This window comes from Ursus maritimus, unplaced genomic scaffold (assembly GCF_017311325.1).
Source record: "Ursus maritimus isolate PB19 unplaced genomic scaffold, ASM1731132v1 scaffold_18, whole genome shotgun sequence".
Taxonomy (NCBI): Eukaryota; Metazoa; Chordata; class Mammalia; order Carnivora; family Ursidae; genus Ursus; species Ursus maritimus.
This window is the reverse complement of record NW_024424230.1, coordinates 56,378,277-56,399,449: the sequence shown is the minus strand read 5'-3', so window position 1 is coordinate 56,399,449 and position 21,173 is coordinate 56,378,277. Positions and strand designations below refer to the sequence as shown.

General features: G+C 35.8%; 1 protein-coding gene across 10 annotated transcripts in view; it reads right to left on the bottom strand.

Moving 5' to 3' along the window:
- Positions 1-21,173, bottom strand: part of ANKRD12 (ankyrin repeat domain 12) — a 125,638-nt gene that overhangs the window by 51,792 nt on the left and 52,673 nt on the right. For 6 of the 10 annotated variants that reach the window (XM_040632711.1, XM_040632710.1, XM_040632719.1 and 3 more), the window contains 4 exons: positions 20,687-20,755; positions 16,283-16,471; positions 12,751-12,951; positions 9,670-9,812 (listed from right to left, as the gene is read on the bottom strand). In XM_040632711.1, coding sequence (XP_040488645.1) covers positions 9,670-9,812; positions 12,751-12,951; positions 16,283-16,471; positions 20,687-20,755 — 602 coding nt within the window. The remainder of the gene's footprint in view (positions 1-9,669; positions 9,813-12,750; positions 12,952-16,282; positions 16,472-20,686; positions 20,756-21,173) is intronic. The other 4 variants (XM_040632715.1, XM_040632718.1, XM_040632713.1 and 1 more) reach the window with 3 other exon arrangements.

Below are 21,173 nucleotides of genomic sequence, written 5' to 3'. Positions count from 1 at the left end.
TGCCTTTATTCTATCTACACTCGATTAATACTTAGTCTAGATAAAGGACAATTTTCCCTCCAATTTTGAAGGCATCACTCCATTATCTTCTAGCTTCTAGTGCTGTTAATGAAAAGTCTAATGCCACTCTGATTTTTTTTATCTTATGTAACGATTTGCTTTTTCTTTCTGAAAACTTCAGGACATTCTTTGCCCCTACTCTTCTGAAATTCCAGGATTAATGTATCTTTTTTTTTTTTTTAAGATATATTTATTTGAGAGAGAGAGCGTGAGCATGTGAGCAGGGGGAAGGACAGAGGGAGAGGGGAAGCAGACTCCCTGCTGAGTGGGGAGCCCGACAAAAGCCTCAATTCCAGGACCCTGAGATTATCACCTGAGAGGAAACCAAGAGTCGGACACTCAACAGACTGAGCCCCCCAGGATAAATGTATCTTGATCTTGGTCTTTTTTATATCCATGTGCTGAGCATTCCACTGCCTTCAATTTGAAGACCCATCTGCCTTTAGTTCCAGGAAAACGTCTAGTTTTTTTGGATAATCTCCTAAGTTTTCACTGTTCTGTCTTCAAAGAACTCTTACTAAGATACTAGATTCTCCTGAAGTAATCATCTTTTTCCTCATTTCCGCTCCTTCACCTTTATCTTTTTGCTTCCCGGTTTCTGGGAGACTTCCTCAACTTTATCTTTACTCCTCAACACAAATGACCCTTGAAAAATGTGGGCGGCGTTAGGAACACTGACCCCTGTGTAGTCGAAAATCCATGCACAACTTTTGACTCCCCAAGAGCTTAATTACTAACAGCCTACTACTGACTGGAAGCCATGGCAATTACATCAACAGTCAGTTAACACATATTTTGCATGTTATTATGTATCATATGCTATATTCTTACAATAAAGCTAGAGGAAAGAGAATATTATTAAGAAAATGACAAGAGAAAATACATGTACAGTACTGTACTACACTTATCAAAAAAAATCTGCACGTAAGTGGCCCCGTGCAGTTGAAACCTGTGTTGTTCAAGGGTCAACTGTCATCTAGTTTTCATTTTTGCTACCATATTATTAATTTCCAAGGAGATTGTTCCTGCATTGACTGTTCCTCGTTTAATGCATTCAGGTCTTATTTCATACCTAAAATAAACTCTTATCTCTTTGGGGAAATTGGATTTTGGGGAAGTTCCTCATGGCATTATCCTGTCCTCCAAGTTCCTACTTTTCCATTTGCTTGTTTTGTATTTGTCCTCTATATTAGAGACTTTTTTCAAATGTAGGTGGATCACTGGCTGTCCACACATAAGAGTAAGGCACTAAAAGAATTACTGAAAATTTTGTTGGCATGGTTAGGACTTGCTAGATGAAGATGGACTTCATGCCAGTGTGGTATGACAGGACCATTTCATCAGACTCCCTTCTTGGCTAGTTCAATTTCCTGTGGAGAAATCTTCCAACTCATGCCTAAAACTGTAAGCCTTACTGTAAGCATTCTGGTTGCTGAAAGGAGGCTGGGGTTTTAACATTCAGTATGTTTCCCTTAATTAACTTACACTTAATTCTTACTCTTACCTATTTTTGTGGTATGTCAGTCCAGAATATATGGTTCATACTTGCCAGGAAATCAACCTCCCATTCATCTGCCAGGGTCAGAGAGGTACAGTCATCTGGCTATGTAAGGTTAGGAAGGGGATATAATGGTCAAAAAGACTTTGATCCATTTCTCTTGTCTTCAGTTCTATCTTAACGGGCACTTCCAGAAGTACCAATAGAAGGTGGTACACTTCCAGGCACCACCAATTCCTGAGCTTTAGTCTTTCTGGGATTCTGTGTTGGAATGGTTCTGGTTTCAATTTTCTGTGATTTTCTAAATCAGGAGTTGGCAAATTTGGTCTACAGACCAAATCCAGCCTGCTGATGAAGAATAGTTTTGATATTCTTTTAAAATACTTTAGGGGCACCTGGGTGGCTCAGTTGGTTAAGCTTCTGACTCTTGATTTTGGCTCAGGTCATGATCTCAGGGTTGTTGAGATGGAGCCCTGCGTCAGGCTCTGTGCAGAGTATGGAGCTTGCTTAAGATTCTTTCTCTCCCTCTCTCTCTGCTACTTTAAAAAGGATTCATAAAGGAGAATTAGTCCAGAGGAAGAGAGAGGAAGAAAAGAGGGAGGAGAAAGGAAGGGATGCTGGAGGCAGCACAGGACCAGCAAAATCTAAAATATTTACTATCTGGCCCTTTACAGAAAAATTTTGCCAAACCCTGTTCTAGAACAGTAACCAGTCATTCTTCTAGTTTCCATCTCCCAAAATATTGGTTTTCTTATTTCTTATGTTTTCGTCCTTGTGCACCTGTCATTTAGAGTCTCCTCTTACTGTCATTTTAGGAGTTTGAGAAAGTAACTGAAATAAAAACTTTTAGTTATTATAAATAATACTGTAGTGTACATCTTTATAAGTTGAAAATTTTACATTTTTAGGCTTATTTCCTTATGCTAGAGCCCTAGGATACGAAAATAGGATGTAGGATCTTGATATTGCTGAAAACTTTCAACAACCAACAGGAAATAATTGGCAAATATTTATTACATGTCTACGATGAGTCATGGACAGCTGGTTAATTCAAACATGTTACAAACCCCAACCTAGATAATCCTTTACAGATTATCCTCATATGCAAATAATTATTTATTCTAAAAAGGATTTATAAAGTAACTTAAAGTTGCTTAAAATGAAAGAGACAAATCTGAAATAGGTAAAAATGATGAAATCAGAGACAGGTATCTAAAACAGAACTAAGGGGGCGCCTGGGTGGCGCAGTCGTTAAGCGTCTGCCTTCAGCTCAGGATGTGATCCCAGAGTTCTGGGATCGAGCCCCACATCAGGCTACTCCACTGGGAGCCTGCTTCTTCCTCTCCCACTCCCCCTGCCTGTGTTTCCTCTCTCCCTGGCTGTCTCTCTCTCTGTCAGATAAATAAATGAAATCTTAAAAAAAAAACAAAAACAAAAACCCAGAACTAGGAACAAAGCATTACAAAAATATCATATACATATATATATATGTATATACATATATATCAAGTACCATATACACTTGCAAATGGTAAGCTAAAGATTAGGTTCTTAGTAAGCTACGTTAGTCCTTTTACGCTAAATAATTTAGAAAAGAACACAAAACTGCTATCTTTCTGCCTCTCCCACCTTAGAAATGTTTTATGGATGGCTGAAGTTCTCATAAGTATTACTGAGTGGAAGAAACCCAATTCTTAAAGATTCGTAATAAATGGTACAGATATATATACATGAGAGTTTGATAGCTCTCATTTCCCTCCTCCTCCTTAGGCATAAGTAAAAGAACAAGGAGAAAACAGCTCTCAATAGCTCTGAATTGTGACTCCTACTATCCTAGGCATGCTGGTAGGAGGAAAAGCAAAGGTCTCTTCAAAGTAGCATGCCAGTCTCCCTCTGAAAAGAGACTGGAAATAGTGTTTGAGTCTCTGTAAGTATAGGAGCTCAAAGGTCAGCCTCTGGAAATATTTGCAGCTCTGTGCACATTTAGAAACTTGAATTCATAGAAACATGTCCAACAAGGCATAATTCTTTAACATTATATTTAGAAATTAGGAAATGTTTATTACTTTAAAGAGAAAAAATTCATCTTTGCTAAACCATCAATAATGCCTTTAAAAAGAAGAGCAAAAAGTACAGTATTTAAAATATCACAGCTGGGGTGCCTGGGTGGCTCTGACGGTTAAATGAGACTGACTCTTGGTTTTGGCTCAGGTCATGATCTCAAGGTCTTGAGAGCAAGCCCTACACTGGGCTCTGTGCTCAGCATGGAGTCTGCCTGAGATCCTCTCCCTTTCCATCCCTCCCCCAGCTCACACATGTGTGCTCGTTCTCTCCTTAAAAAAAAAAAAAAAAATCATACCCAGAAAATAAGTCACTTTCTGATAAATGCAGTGGAAAAGGAAATGTACCCTATATATACTATCAGGCCTTATAAATTAAGTCTTTGGTATTCTGCTTATCTTTGCTCACTTCTGTATTCATCCATCCATCCACATACCTACACATGCACCCATGGGGAATTTATTATGATGTGTTTATTAAGTCTTAAACGTGACAAGAAGTTCCACGGGTCACTAACACAAATCAATACAAAAAAGCCTGTATGCATGGTACTCACAGTGCAGTGCAGGAAACATACAAGTATATCAGTAAAAAAAAAATGTTTTAAGTGCTATCATATAGGCATATACAAATTGCCAAGGGAGCAGAAAAGACTGGTTCAATGGTAAGCAAAAACCAGCTTAGGAAAAATAACATTTATAGGTTGTGTTTTTCTTCAAAATTAGAACTTTGAGAATCATGAAAAATACCTTAGGAAAAAAAGTAAAAGAAAAATAGCATTTTCAGTTTCCAAAATATTTGGGTATATTTGAAAAACAGTAATATAATATAATCTTTTACCTTTGACATTTTTCTCTTTTTTTTAAGATTTTATTTATTTATTTGACAGAGAGAAAAACAGCTAGCAAGAGACGGAACACAAGCAGGGGGAGTGGGAGAGGAAGAAGCAGGCTCCCAGCGGAGGAGCCTGATGTGGGGCTTGATCCCAGAACTCTGGGATCACGCCCTGAGCCGAAGGCAGACGCTTAACGACTGAGCCACCCAGGCAACCCAACCTCTGACATTTCTATACCATTTTAGATTTCAAGGTGTGCTTATAAGCACAGCCTTTTTTCCTTCAAATATCCCCTTTAGATAGGTATTATTTATTACATAATTTAAAAATGAGGAAATGGAGATTCAGAGGAGAAAAGTAACTTGTTCAAAATCACATAGTTGGTAAACTGGCCAGGCCACAACTGAATTCATATCTACTTTCACTTCAAATTCCATTTTTTTCTCAGCTAGAGTAAAATTGGCTTTTTAGACATGTAGCTTGACACTGAAATTTTTATTGCATGTCAAAAAAGAAAATAAGGCAGAGGATGATTGCTGCTAAAGAGAGAAAAAAAAGAGGATTTTTCAGCAGAAAGGAATGAGATGATATCAACATCCAAACTAGGACATTACAAAGCATGTACTATCTTTCTCACTAGAGAGTGGAGACTATTAAATAACAATTCTCCCAGGTTACTGAATCATCATCTCATTTTTTGTCTTAAAAAGACAGAGATTAAGGAGCGCCTGGGTGGTGCAGTTGGTTAAGCTTGGTTTCGGCTCAGGTAGTGATCCCAGGGTCCTGATATCGAGCCCCAAGAGTCAGGCTATGCCTTCAGTGCTGAATCTGCTTGAGATTCTCTCTCTCTTCCCATTCGTGCTCTCTCTCTCACATAAACAAATGAATCTTAAAAAAAAAAAAGACATTGAGATTTGTCCCTTTTAGTCCCTTAATCTGGAGTCATATTAATTTGATAAACATGGGAGTGTCTTAGGGGCGCCTGGGTGGCACAGCGGTTAAGCGTCTGCCTTCGGCTCAGGGCGTGATCCCGGCGTTATGGGATCGAGCCCCACATCAGGCTCCTCCGATGTGAGCCTGCTTCTTCCTCTCCCACTCCCCCTGCTTGTGTTCCCTCTCTTGCTGGCTGTCTCTATCTCTGTTGAATAAATAAATAAAATCTTAAAAAAAAAACAAACAAACATGGGAGTGTCTTGGAAGAGTGGGACTTATGTCAATGCTCCTCCATGCTCATTGAAAGGCTGAGGGCACTGAAATGTAATAGGCCACACAGTCTTAAGACACACCGGAAGCTTATTTGCTTATTGTGATGACTGAAAGAATTAATACATATAAAACATTTAGAACACTTCTTGTCCCACAGTGAAAACACAAATACTGCCATGAGAAGTTAATGTAATGTAGTTCACAAAATAATAACACAAAATAAATGATCACAGAGGGAAAGTTACTCATATTTAGTTTCATACCCCAGTCATTTTATCATGTGAATACTGAGGACTTTTCTTACTGTAAAATCTAATTTTCATTTTTGTTACCCAGTTGGTTTTTCACATTATTTGACTTTGGGAAATATTCACTGAAGGCTATTGAGTCAAAGAAGACAAACAAATGCAACTACCTGAAAATGCAAAGTTACACGAACCTCAGCTGAATAATTTCTGTGACACTTCGTTACCAAGTCTTCCTTAGTATGAAAAATTTCAGTAGTTCCAAATGTTTTTCAGATCAATAAGCAATTATATCTTCATTTTTAATGAAACGGTGCCACTTACATGCAGACTGTTAAATATTCCTCAAAGAAAATGTTATTTATGGCACAGTTTCAAGCATAAAAAATTGCTGACTTCATGGAATTCAGAGTACAAGATATTAAACATGATGGTAGTGAAGACTAAGTGTTCGTCCAGCTTAAAAAGAAATGCTGCGTATAATGCCAGACTTGCTAAAAGATACGCAAATCCTCTCCTCCTCTTTTATCATTATCGCTGGTCTATTCAATAGGAAAACAATGTGTTTTTTTTTTAAATGATTTTTTATTATATTATGTTGTCACCATACAGTACATCCCCGGTGTCTGATATAAAGTTCAATGACTCATTAGTTGCGTATAACACCCAGTGCACCATGCAATACGTGCCCTCCTTACTACCCATCACCAGCCTATCCCATTCCCCCACCCCCCTCCCCTCTGAGGCTCTCAGTTTGTTTCTCATAGTCCATAGTCTCTCATGGGAAAACAATGTTTTAAAGGGAATTTCCTGACCTTATACTGGATGAGGTTCACATGGGATTAGGTCACCATGAAAATAAAGTTCTACTTGAGCGTCAGGAGTTTGGGTTCACATAGGCCAGTGTTTGCCTCTTGCCTAGAGAAACCTGAGAGTGAATGGCTGATGGGATTTGCTGCTGATAAGCAAGGAAGGAGGGCAGTCTCGGAAAACAGATCTGCATGCTCACTAGCGGTGGGAAACGGTTTGTATTTCTCTGGGCCCCACCTGTACTGCGGATTGGAGTGAAGGGGCAGCTGCATATGGATCAACAGGGCCAGGTAACAGTGCCAGGCAGAAGCTTCCATCTGAAGTTTATCGTGGATATTGTGCACTGCTCAGATATCCGCTTCTAGACCAAGATACTTATACCTCCAGATGCTGGGAGTATTGCTCACTAACAACTGCTAGCTAAGTTCCTCACCAGGAACTGCCATGGCCAAAGGGAGGAGCAGCACTTAAGGGGTGTGCCTCCTTGCCATCAGCAGCTTGCATCCCCCCCACGTGAGGGCACAAAGACCTAGCCCTTACCTCAAATCAGAGCATCTCAGAAGTGAATCCTAATATCAAGGACTCCCTGTGAGATTGGCTGAAGCTTTGGTGCAGCTGCATTGCAGTTCAGTTTCTCCCTTTGTTCTATCCTGCTCCTGTCACATCCTTACAGGTGTTGTTCCCGAGATCACACCCCTCTTTCCTCCCATCCTCTGCAATCATCTGCAAATTTCTGTCTCAGAGTCCCAGGGCACCCAACCTATGCTACAGGTGAGAGTGGTCCTAGGTGCAGATTCTAAAAACTCTAAAACAGGATTTCTGAACTGGGTTACATGCTGGCTGCCATGAGATGGACTACTGATAGTCCTGGCATATGGTGGTCATGTAACTGTTCAAACTTCCAGGCCTCTGAGAGGGAAGTACTAATTGTAATGACTGCTTCTCTTCTCTCCTCAAAACCAGGAGAATGTACCTACTCCATCCCTGAAGAAGAGATTTTACTCAAAATAAGAGTAAGTTTCTGGGTTTACATAGCACAGTGGAGAACAGTTTAATAGTATTTTACTGTAAGTCAGGAGGATTGAATACAAGTGTCTCTAAGACAAAATGGGTTTATAGTCTCTCCTCACTACTGCTGAACAAAAACTCCTCCTATGGTTGGCTTCTAAAATGCTAGAAAACATTCTTATGTCATCCAGACAGGAAAGTAGAATATTGCTTTCTGGAGAAACTATCTGCCTCAAGAGAAGGACCTACAAGTACTGACATTTAGGAGACTTCTGACAAAACAGCCATCTTGTCCACCAGACATACTACAGAGAAGCCCACCAGCCAACAAGCTCTGTATATTACACATCTTGTCAATCTGGCTTTTTAAGCTTCATTCAAATATGAATGAACAGAAGTTAACAGAAGATCTCTAATGTGAGAAATACACCCAGTCAGAGCAATAATGTGAAGGATTTGGGGGAAATCTGTGACCATGTAGGAAGTGGAGCAAACCATTTAATTAATATCCTCAGAGAGTTAAGATGGGCACCCAGGAACTGGAAATTTCATGGAGAGACTGAGAATCCCACATGGGATTAATGGTAAAGCTATATTCCAGGACAGCATCTATGCTACAGATATAGAGAGCAACTAGTCCCAACCAGATCAGGATACAAGATATCTCATATACAGGGATTTGAGAAATCCCACAGGTATTTCTCAAAAACAGTAAGCTGATCAATGTGCTTTACCTTATTTAGAGGCATTTTAGAGTTATGTCAGAGAGAGTAAAGAAGAACAAAAATAGATGCACGGAAAACTAACAAAAAAAGAACAAAGCAATGTGTTAACCCAAGTAATAAAAAGTCCAAAAAAGAAAATACAATTATAGATAGTACAGTATGGACTAGTATAGACTAGACAGTATAGATTCTGTGAGTCTCTGGGCAGCAATAAAATCCTTTGCAGGAGGTCAATAAATAATAACTAATAATTAAAAAGCAAAGAGCTTCATCTTAGAAATATAGAGGTAACTACTAGAAGAAACACCCACAATAGTTGCTTTTGGTGAAAGATACTGGAAAATGGGGAAGAATGGGAGGGAGCCTACGGTTGTCTTTACAAGCTGAATACTACTTTTCAACTTTCTAAACTATGTCCAAATATTCTTTGACAAAAGTAAAAACTATGTAAAGAGGAAACCTATTTATTTGAAACACGAAAATCTGCTTTAGAATCATTGCTAATAGTGCCCCAGGTTCATGTGTTCTCGCTGCAAGCGGATTACTGTAATGCAATTAAGGATTAAACACACTTAAAACATGAGTTTCATTACAACAAAAATGGGTTTAGCTTTTTTATTTTAAGATGCGCTTAGCTTTGATATCAACATGTCAAAGACTGAAAATGCAATGGATTTAAAACCTACCATGGTTCATAAAATTACATCAAAACAAATTAAACATGATGTTCAAAGAAGCCATTAATTTGTAAGCATAAATAATCATGTTTATGTTTTATTACTATACACATAAGTCATCTGAATATATTAAATAAATAATGTCTGCTAAAATTCAGGAATGAAGGTTGTATAGCAAGAGATCATTAAATATTAATAAGTCTAAAAAATATAAATAGGCAGGGGGACTCAGTATAATTTTTATTTTAATTAAAATCTTCTTTAACCACTATTATCTAATTATCTAACAGAAGGCCTTGCAATAAAAATTCTGCCAACCTGCTAACTGTCAAGTTATACAGATTTTATGAAAAGATAATGCTAAATCTGACTATGCTAGGAATTAGCAATTAGAAGGCAGAAAAAAGGGAAAATAAAACATAGATGAGCTGACCAGGCATCGGGTGAAATAAGAAATGAGATGGTATGACTAAAAAGTGAACTAAATGACTCTCGGATGAATTAATATTTTGCAAATGTATATTGATTTTTCTATCATACTTACATCTCTGTGCCCACTGCTAGCAGAATCATGGAGTGGAGTGTCATCATCTAATCCTTGTGTGTTAACATCTGCTCCAGCTGCTATAAGTATCTTAGCAACATCGTAATATCCAACGTTGCAAGCTTCATGCAATGGTGTCCAGCCTAAAGTTAGAATATTAATTTAACAAATGGTTAATCTGTACTAATTCAGAATATGTGCTTTTTATATACAAAGCCGTGTGAGATATACTGATTCTAATTACAGAAGGAAAAAGGAACGATGAACAAGCTACTGGAAATACATACCTAAGAACACCACCAATTCTACAGAAGGTTCATTTATGTTAATATTATTTCCACTGGGGCTAAATTATTTTACCAAATATTAAACATTTAAGCTTATCCAATCAATATAAACTTGCTGTAACTTATAATAATCATCTGAACTATGGAAAAAGAACAGAAGGAGATAAAAATATTAATAAGCTTTTTAGGGGATTTCGACAAACAAAAACCCCTACATTTAAGGGTTTTCATCTTTTCCAGACTTAATACCTATTTTAACTAAAATAAATTTACCTTTGCAATAACTTTGGTGATTAAAAAAAGTTACATGCTCATGAAAGAAAAATTAGAAAACAAAAAATACAAAGCAGAAAAGAAGCATCACCTGTAATTCCACCACCCAGATATAATAATTTGAAGACTCTAGTTTAAATCCTAACTTCTCTCCCTCTTAGATTTATAATAATTTTTTTTTTTAAGGTAGGCTCCATGCTCAGTGTGGGCCCAACATAGGGCTTGAACTCATGATCCTGAGGACCAAGACCTGAGCTGAGATCGGGAGCTGGACACTTAACTGACTGAGCCACCTAGGCACCCCTAGATTTATAATTTTAAAATGAAACTGGGAAAGTTGTTTAACCCTCTTCTACTTACTGCAGTGGAAATAATTTCCTATGTCATTACAATTTTCTACAACACAGTATAACACTGATTGATATACCGTAATTTATTTAAGGAAGATCCTATTACTGGGCATTTAGATTATTTCTAATTTTTTTTCAAGATTTTATTTATTTATTTGAGAGACAGAGAGCGCATAAGCAGGGGGAACGGTGGGGTGAGGGGGAAGGGAGAAGCAGGCTCCCCATGGAGCAGGGAGCCTGATACGGCAATCAATGACCTGATCCATAGGCAGACACTTAACCAACTGAGCCACCCAGGCGCCCCAGGTTATGTCTAATTTTTAAAATATTAAAAACCATGCTGCAACAAATATCCTTACAACTAAATCTTTATGCACAGCCATTACTAGATATTTAAGGTAAGTCTTTAGAAGTGGAATTGTTAGATCAAAGTACTTTTTGGTTTCTATAATACCAAATTTTCTTCCAGAATGGATGCTATGCATTTTAAGTTTCATTCTTTAAAGTAGACCCTGTTCATTGTCTCTTTTCCACTCACAACAAATAGAGAAATAAATTTCAGGTGTATTCTAACAGAGTTCCATGTAAAAGCAAAACAAAAACAAAGTTTGGAAATGAGAAAATGGGTATGATTTTATAATACAGGAACAAAGAAGGCCTCCTTAAAAAAACATCATAGAACCCACAAACAAAAAGATTAACTGGTATTACATAAAAAATTAAAACTTTAGTATAATAAACATTGAAGTGAAAATTCAAACAAAGCCACAATGAAAACCTTTACATATCTGATAGAGAATTAAAACCTACACTAAACAAAGGGCTTTTACACATAATAATACTGCCATAAGACAAATGGGCAAAAGACTCCATCTGGCAAGTCACAATATACACATAAATTTTAGTATTCACTAGAAAAAATATTCACTGTCACTATTAATTAAGAAAATCCAAATAAGGTCTTTTTTTCATTTGTCAGATTGTTAATAATTAAATTGATAATATCCAGTTTTAGTGAAGATGTGAGGAAAAGGGCTCTTTAACCTACTCTTGATGGTAGTGTAAACTGATAAAAGTTTCTTTTGGAGGGCCACTTGACTGTATTTACAAAAATTTTAAATATGCATCCCCTTAAAAGTTTCCATTCTAAAATTCTGAAATCCTTCTGTAACTATACACTTTTTTTTTTCTCAAGGATTTTATTTATTCATTTGAAGAGAGACAGCAGGAGTAGAGGGAGAGGCAGAAGGAGAAGCAAATAGACTCCCTGCTGAGCCAGGAGCCCAATGACGTGGGACTCGATCCCAGGACATGGAGATCATGACCTGAGTTGAAGGCAGACGCTTAACCATCTGAGCCATCCAGGTGCCCCTATACACTTCTTTCTATACAAATGTTCACTAAGTATTGTCCATGGAATGTATACTGTGGAATAGTATTCAGCTGCTAAAATGAATAAAACAGAACTACCTATACATTGTGACAGAAATATCTGTAAGGGATTAAGTAAAAAAGGCAGGTTGTAGAACTACAGACTGATAATATAGATGGGATGATTTAATTTTTCTAAAAAGCCGATATACGAATAAATGTTCATTTTATATATATTATAAAAATGCACAGAAAGGATAACTTCCAAACTGTTAGCAACGGTTCTGTGGCAAAAAAAGAAACTGTATTGTAGTATGTGCAACTAAAGGGAATCTCTATATTGTTCCCTGCATGCTTTTACTGTTTAATTCTTTATAGTAAGAATGTACTGGTATGGTATTTGAGTTATTAAAATGAAACACCACCATGCTCTCTTAAAGTCCTCATGCTCAAGTGAATAATGTTCTTGAAAGACTTATGAATGAATTAACACTTTGAAAACATTACATAACTCTAATTCATCTAGAATAGAACCTAAATGGGATAAAGAACTTTACAGTAATATGTCAACTGAAATAGAAGTCTAATATTTAAAAATTTGAGTAGTTCTTGACTTGGAATTGCAGCAGTGAATCAAGGTTTTATATACACAGTCTGAAAGAATTTTGTAATAAAGTACACTTTTAGAACACTTTTGTTTCAGCAAGAGGAATATAGGACTACAGATTATATTGTAACAAGAATCTGTCTAGATGATAAATTTTAGTTCCTGAGCATTAGTCTTTAATTACTAATCTTACCTGCAAAATCTTTCACATTCACATTTGCCCCTAAACTTATTAATTCTTTGACTTGTTTCACATCTCCTCGAATAGCTGCCATGTGTAAAGGAGTTTCACCACGTTCATTTCTTTTATTAACTTTATCTTTTTGTCGAGATGAGGAACTGGGAGTTTTCTTCTGGGCTGGTGTTGTTTGTGATGGATGATTTGGTGTGGAATCTGTAAGAAAAAAGGAAATTAACAAAAGTTCTAAGGCTAAATATTTTGTATGTTCATTGAAAGGTTTGTAATGTGCAATTTCCTGGAATGGGGGAATATCTTCTCACCCTAACACTCCAAAACTTGGTTTAGATGATATATTAATAATTTAACCAAATACATGGAGTAGGTCTTCCTTTAGGGTTATCAAATACTGCATAAGCAAATTCAGAAAAAATGCTTTATTCTGTCAATTCATAAAATTGGCTGAAAGTGATAACAAAGCATCAAGTATGTGCCCTAAAAGTGTTTGCTCAATGAATAATTTGATAAACTACAAAAAAGCCAACATATTTTTCATGGCATGTTATTCTATTAGTCCAACACCTAGACGAAATGACATCGAAGGCTAGAGTTCACACTTCTAACTCAGACAAAGTATTAGAGTTCTATGCTGATATTAAGTGCAAATTGAGGTCATGGATGATTTTAGCATAAAAATGAAGCTTAAGATGTATAAGAAATAAGGATAGTCTGGGAAGGCCTTTAAAAAGGGGGCTGATAAAAGAGAAAAAAATTTGCTTTGCTTTGATTCTCATCCTTTGATTTTCTGTTCCAGTTTCCATACCAAAAACAAAAAAATTGAACAAGATGATGCCCAAAGTTTTCCCGCTTGTCCCAATTTCAGAACTACTGGGGGCGGGGGGAACCAACCACAAAATAGGTTTCTTAATCTGTTAGGGATTCCAGACATATGTATAGTGTTAATAATTAATTCTGAAAATTTATAGCTATTTAAAGGAAGCAACTGTTCTACGAGAAAAAAAGTCTATGGAAAGTAAATTTCCAGCACCATATAATTTTCTTGCAAACTGACATGATTAGAGTACTAAAGTACTATCATTCCTTCCTCAATAAGAAAAAAGTTTAAAATTTACATTTTGGATTTTAAAGTACATTCCATCAGTAACAGTTTCCTATCTGTACTTCTATAAGGTACAACTCCATAGGAGCTAGGACAACTGTCTACCTTATTCATTACTGTTTCTCAATTGTTTAGAAGACTTCTTGGGACATGGTGGTACTCATGCATGAATAAATGAATTTTACTATCATCTTTTTTTTTTTTAAAGATCTTATTTATTTATTTATTTGAGAGAGAGCACGAGAAGGGGGAGGGGCAGAGGGAGAACCAGGCTCCCTGCTGAGTGTGGAGACTGACACGGGGCTTGATCCCAGGACCTGAGATCATGACCTGAGCTGAAGTCACACAATTAACCGACTGAGCCACCCAGGCGCCCCATGAATATTACTATGATCTTTATAGTCAAATTATTTATTAAGAAAATTAGCTGTTCAACTTCTTAAAAATGAAACATTTTATTTCATACAACTTGCAAGGAATTAATTCATGTAAAATTTTATTAGCCATTTCAATATTCTCATATATAAAATAATAGTATTATTCTCATACATAAAATAATAGTATTATCCATGATGGCAATCAGGGTAAACATAACATAAACATGCAAAATTAACTGTGTAATGGATAAAATAATGAACCCTAAACTGCAAGTATGTTTATATTTTAGCAAACAGCTCTGTATTTCAAAAAGCTTTCCACTCTAGTTCTACATATAATAAAATTGGCTAAAAATCCTTAAATGAAAAGAATCAATTGCATTATAGTGTGATCTTATCTGTATTTTAAACACAAACAACACAGGGGGCCTGCTGGCTCAATCAGTGGATCATGTGAGTCTTGATCTTGGGGTTGTGAGCTCAAGCCCCATGTTGGGGGTAGAGTTTATACCCAGTGCACCATGCAATATGTGCCCTCCTTAATACCCATCACCGGCCTATCCCAGTCCCCCACCTCCCCTCCCCTCTGAAGCCCTCAGTTTGTTTCCCAGAGTCCACAGTCTATAAGAAAATGAGTTTTTAAAAGTAAAAGTCTTCTCCGGGTGCCTGGGTGGCTCAGTTGGTTAAGAGTCTGACTCTGGATTTCAGCTCAGGTCATGATCTCAGGGTCATGAATCAAGCCTATCGCTGGGCATGGAACCTGCTTAAGATTCTCTCTTTTTCTCTCTGCCCGCTCCCCACCCCCAACCCCGGCTCACACATGCTTACCCTCTCAGAAGAATTAAGAAGCTAAAAAAATAAAAGTCTTCTATTAAATCTGACACAAGGTCAACATTTTATAGAAACATTTAAAGTTTTAACAATGTATCTTTCATTTGGTTACAGTCTTTCAGAAATTGGGGGTGGAAAGGTAGGAGAATAACGCCAAATAACACGCTCTTACTTAAAAAAGCAGGAAGCCCTAAAATGTGTTTATTAGTAAAAGATATCAGACATACCATGATTTGATGGAAATATAAGAGAAACTCAAAGAATTTTACCATGTTGTCACAGTTTTTTTTAAAAAAAGAGCCAATATAAGAAAACTTCAGTAGAGAAACTATCCTTTTCAACGCATTTCAACAGGGTCTATTACATTACCCAAAATCTTATATAAAGATGCCTTGAATTCAGAGTCAAAAGGATTTTTTTTCCCTTTAGATAAACTGATTTACTTTATCAGTAAATAAGAACTGTAAAACTTAAAATTTTTTTGTATTGTTGCCAGAATGCCTTCAATACTCAATAGTAATTACCATCTCAGCCCAGCTACCTGGATTTTATCTACATTTTTATAGCTCCTTTTAATTAATTAGCAGGTTGGGTGGTTTGTTCCGTTGTTGTTTTGGTTCTGCTGAAACCCGTCCATTATTTTTGGAGGGCACAGTATAGGAATAACTCCCCCCCAAACATGTAGTACACCACCTTAATTGGAAGGTGCAATAAAATACGAGATAAATTTACATAGTATGCTGCAGACATTTTTCCTTTTAAAATAATTTCGATCTCAAACAAAAAAACATGGATTACACTATTGCTTCTGAAAGTACTCATGTGATAAGATTACCAGTTTATCAGCAGCATGCTAGCAAACTTAAGCAGCTTTACAGAGACGGTGGGAAAAGATTCTTTAGTAAGGTGAAAGCACACAGTGCTACGATGAATTTCTCAAGGTGACTGACCATTTCTAAATTACCCATTTTAGTTGACAAATATTTACTGAATGTCCACTAAATGCAAAGATCCCTGCTCTTGTATAGATCTGGCGGAAGATACACAAGATAGACAATTACCATGCAAATAAATGTAAAATTACAAACATGTTATAAGAAATTTTTATTAAATCCAAGAAAAAAATTAAAATTAAGAGTTTAAAGTAGTTAACTGTTAAGATAAGGGTAGAGAGTCTGAGTAAAACTAAGAATACACATGTACTCAAAGATGGTGTCACCTGGACTGTTGTCTCTTGCTGTCATCTGCATAAGAAGTGCCATCTGCTTCCTCTCAGAGAGTGGATAACCAAAAAGAATGCTAACTGGTGTGGACTTCTTATTTCCAGCTTCCTTTTTTGTTTTCTTCTTTTCTGGACCTTCTTTCTCTGGAATTATTAATATGTAAGAATTTGAAACAAATGTAAGCACTGAAAAGCAAAACATAAGAAAACTTTAAAAAAAACCCAGATGCTATACACCTATATGAGAAATGTGTAATATACAGACTAGCAAAATGTTCACAAAAGAGCACTAGACTTTCAATGTATAAGCAATTTTCTTCCTGAATGCTTTGAAAAAAATATATTATTAATGCTACTGTTTTCTGAAAATTAAGAACATTTGGAAATTCATTCCTAGTAAAATTTGTATTTTAATGATTTGTTCTTTTAAATTTTAACTTCTTCAATAATATTTCAAACATTCCTTAGTCTTTTATCTTTAAAACTTTTCATTCATTATAATTTTATTCTTAATTATTACTAAGCCCTTATAGCAATGTTCCTTCAAATTATTTCCCTAATTCCACTGATGATTTGTACAATCTTCTAACAAGGTAGTTTTTAAGACAAGTCTTAACACATAAAGTAATTATTGTAAAAAAGCAAAGGATCACTTTATTCCAGACACTGGATAGCTGAACATGGAATGTTATTAATCAAAGCTAAAACTGAGCAAATTAAAGATTCCATGTGTGTGTAGGTAGGGGTCTTTAACAGAGATTCTGCAAAGATCCAAAATGTTTAAGGATTTTTTTCAAAGAGATTTGATACATCAAAAAGCCAGCTCCTAGGTTGAGCTATTTGGGAAATCTTTTGGCAATACAGCCAGCATTCCCCATCAAGTTCCAGGAATTTCAGATGGAACTGAATTCTGTAAATCAAAGAGATACGGGTATCTATCTTGTAGGACTTCTCTGGGAGATAATTCAGGTGAGAGCTAATGCAGAGGGTATGCTTGTTAACTGTCTAGGCATCTATTTCTTGGGAAATCCTATACAAATATCTGAGATTTACTGATCTGGGCTTGAGGGTCCCTGCAAAGACAGGCTACAAAGATAAATAAATAAATTTTAAAAATAAGTGTAAAACATAGCAAAAATGGAAGAAGGGAAGGCTTGGTAGTCAATACTGTGGTTTTTTAAGGCAGATGTGGCCAGCGAATAGACTACTCTAGGAGATAATAAGCATTTATTAATCTAGCAAGTTTCAAGAAACCAGTAATAGTTTGATATTATTTAAATATTATTATTTAAGGCGTAAGAACTTAAAGTAGTAATTCTTGCAGTGCACCACTTAATTAGGATATGATGGCTGGCATCCTAATGGCCTAGAAAAATTAAGAGATCAGAATATTTAAATTTTGCTGCCCACAAATCACACTCAAAACTTCCAAAGCTTCAAAATGTCCACTGTATTGATATTTTACATAACAAATACAAAAAACTTCAAGATTTACTTAAGTCAGCCTTTACAAGTTCAATATTTTATTTTCATATTTCTCATTTCATTATCATTAATGGCCTGATTTAGTATAAATCCAGTTTCAGCACAGTGTTTCACCTTACTAAATTTGTTAATTAAAAGTCCTTAACAGGTTTTTCAGAGAAGCCCATTTTTTTCCTGAAACATTTACTTTCTTCTAATAATGTTCTGTATGCTTTGGTTTTCTCATATTTAATAAGGAACTGAATTGTTTTAATGATTTTCCATCTAAATAACAAATCCTTAAGTATAATGAATGTACTTAACTCAAATTAAAATATTTAAATATAAAAATTTTATAAAAAGTAGAATTTTTTAAAAAAGAAGTAAAATCTAATAATCAGAGGAAACAAAATGAAGAAAATATACATAGAATCTACCCTTAAAATATTTTCTAAAATTTTGGGGAAAATTTTGTATTTGCAAAATAATGGATTTTCTGCTTTTCTAATGGCATTTCCATGCAATGTTTTAAAAAGAATATGCTCTAAAGTGATACATACTCAGTTGACAGGAAGAAGTGAGATACTTATAAATTCATTTTAGCATTCTAGCTGCCAAATGATCAAAGACACAATGATTATATTTTGGAAAAGAATATAATTGTACATATTCCAAATATTCAAGCAAAAAATTCAAATTAGATACTAGCATCTAATCTGAACTCTTTTTTTCTTTAAACTGAGTTACCTTAGTCATTTGGCTGAGTTCATGCTTTACATGAGATAGGAAAAGAAGGTAGAAAACAGATGCTGGTAGCTATGTTAAAGGTAACTATATACCATTCTTTGGAATTTTGTTAGATTAGTATGTTCCAAAGTATGCTTTTTCAAGTTTAAAGCATTCAACGAAACTTGGACTATCTGGGATCTATTTTGTGAAGAACTTGTTTCCTGACCTGTCATAAATAAAAAATGATCATATAAATTTGAAAAAGTCTCATGTTTCTCAAGTATAACTAAAATACTTTGTCCAAATAATGGGTCAGAATTTTAAAATTTAAACGTAGGAGTACGGACACATGTGCTCATTTAGTACAGTCTCCTATAGACTTGAAATTCCACTGAGCCACTCAAGAGATTTTTAAAGAAAAATCCAAGTGCTTTACTTAAGACTAAACAAAAACAGAGAAATGGATTTTCAGCAATCCAACATTCTTTATTTTCAAGGTTCAGAGGAACTTTAGAAATATAGAGATGTCTCAGTCTTGTAACTGTGAAAATTAATGCTTTCTTCTCAGGACTTGTTGGAATAAACAGAAAGGTCAACACTGTCACATCTCAATTAAGTGTAAAGTATATTAAGGAGAAGAGACAAAATTTTTTTCTTGGGGAACCGGTTCATAATCCAATCAGTGTCTCAGAAACTAAAGAATATGATACTTTCCCACAAAGCAGTCATTGTGGAAGGAACAGAGCAATGGAGCTATAACTCAATTGGAATGTGTATATTTCAATTCTGAGAAAAAATGCTGCCATTGCTCTCCAGTTCTAAAGCATCTACACATATCTCTAAAAGTTAGGTGCTTGTATTTTTTTATTTCCAACCCTGATACTCAGATCATAGATGGTTTCATCCCCTATAGCTCTTTCGGGTACACCCGGGCTGTGGGGAGTACTGGTTTAGAAAAGTACACCTAATTCCACAGTAAGTGTAGGCCTTTTAAATTTAATGCTGATTGTAAACATGTCCTTCACCCCCAAATTTTGATAACCAAATACTACAAACTTATCAGCTCAATAAATAGCTTTCATGGGGCGCCTGGGTGGCACAGCGGTTAAGCGTCTGCCTTCGGCTCAGGGCGTGATCCCGGCGATCTGGGATCGAGCCCCACATCAGGCTCTTCTGCTATGAGCCTGCTTCTTCCTCTCCCACTCCCCCTGCTTGTGTTCCCTCTCTCGCTGGCTGTCTCTATCTCTGTCAAATAAATAAAATCTTAAAAAAAAAAAAAAATAAATAAATAAATAAATAAATAGCTTTCAGGATAATTTTAATAATAATAATTTGGCTCTATACCACCCTCGCCCAAACCCTACAAATTTATAAAGTAATAAAAAATATACCCAAAACAGAAGGTTTCTTTGAAGTTTTTATATCTAAATGTCATGCTGAAAGCTGAACACTTGGCTACCCGGTGACTAAATAATATTTTACATTACAACAAGATAAAAATGTAAACCTTTTTTTTTTAAAAAGGATAATCAAAACACTTAACTAATTAGTTTTCAAATACTAGATAGAACTGATATAAATTCTTCTGTATTCTATCTGGAGCAATTAGAAGCATAATATGTGGAGCCATAGCCAAACAGAGCTGTTTCAACAGTTAATGGTAATGGCATTTCTCCAGGAAAGCTGGTGTTTTAATCCACTGTTAAATTCAACAAGGGCAGCAAAGTCAACAGACTAAAGATATTTCAACCAAAAATTTAAAAAAAAATTTAAAAAAATACTGTATGATTCAAGTGGAAGAGTACACGGTCTATGAAGACCAGTACACTTGGTATATCTTGTGAAGAGTATAGAGCAAAAGAGATCAAGGACCTGGGTATCTTCCCACAGGGGCTGCTGCACTGCCATGGGGCTGACTTTTATATTGTTTTCTATGTGAATGGTGGCCCCCACGTTGTGTTATACAACTACTAAGTGGCGGTACACAGTAGTCCTGCTTATAATGTTCATACACAGCATGTGTTGGTTACGATGCACTAGATACCTCAAACAAAAACTGGAAAATTCAGTGTCACTCGGTGTAAGTTCACTTATTTAACCAAAGATCTCTATATACTGGTTTGAAAGAAAGTTATTTATAGTACAATAATTACTTGTAAATCTGAAAGAAACCACTGGCTGAACAGATGCCCCTGATAATCTAATTACCTGAGTATGTCCTGTAAGAAGATATAAGTCTCTCCCCCCAATTTTCACTTGTATGTCCTGGATCTGAATCTACAGAATGAGAAGAGACAGGAGAAAAGAAAAAAAGCACACGAAGGGAAATGCAGAATTCAACAAACCAACATTTTTCAAAAGATCACTAGTCAATGATCTATTATTGTTTTTCCAAAAGATTATTTTTAAAGTAAAGCCAAAAGCACATTTAAAACACAGGTTTGGCTGAAGATTTCAGTCTGGCTAAGATTTCGGTTTCTTCAACTGGAACATTAAAGTTGAGAAAGTCAACCATGCAGTTTGCAATAACAGATATTACTGATGCTGCTTATTAATAGATATCTCCTTTGAGGCTATGTATTTTTTCAATCTCTGAGTATAATAAAAGAGGCAGTACTCTATTACTGTTTTTCTGTTTAGAATTTGTCTTTAGAAAACCTGAATAAAGGACTTGAATAACCCTTTTTGTTCTACG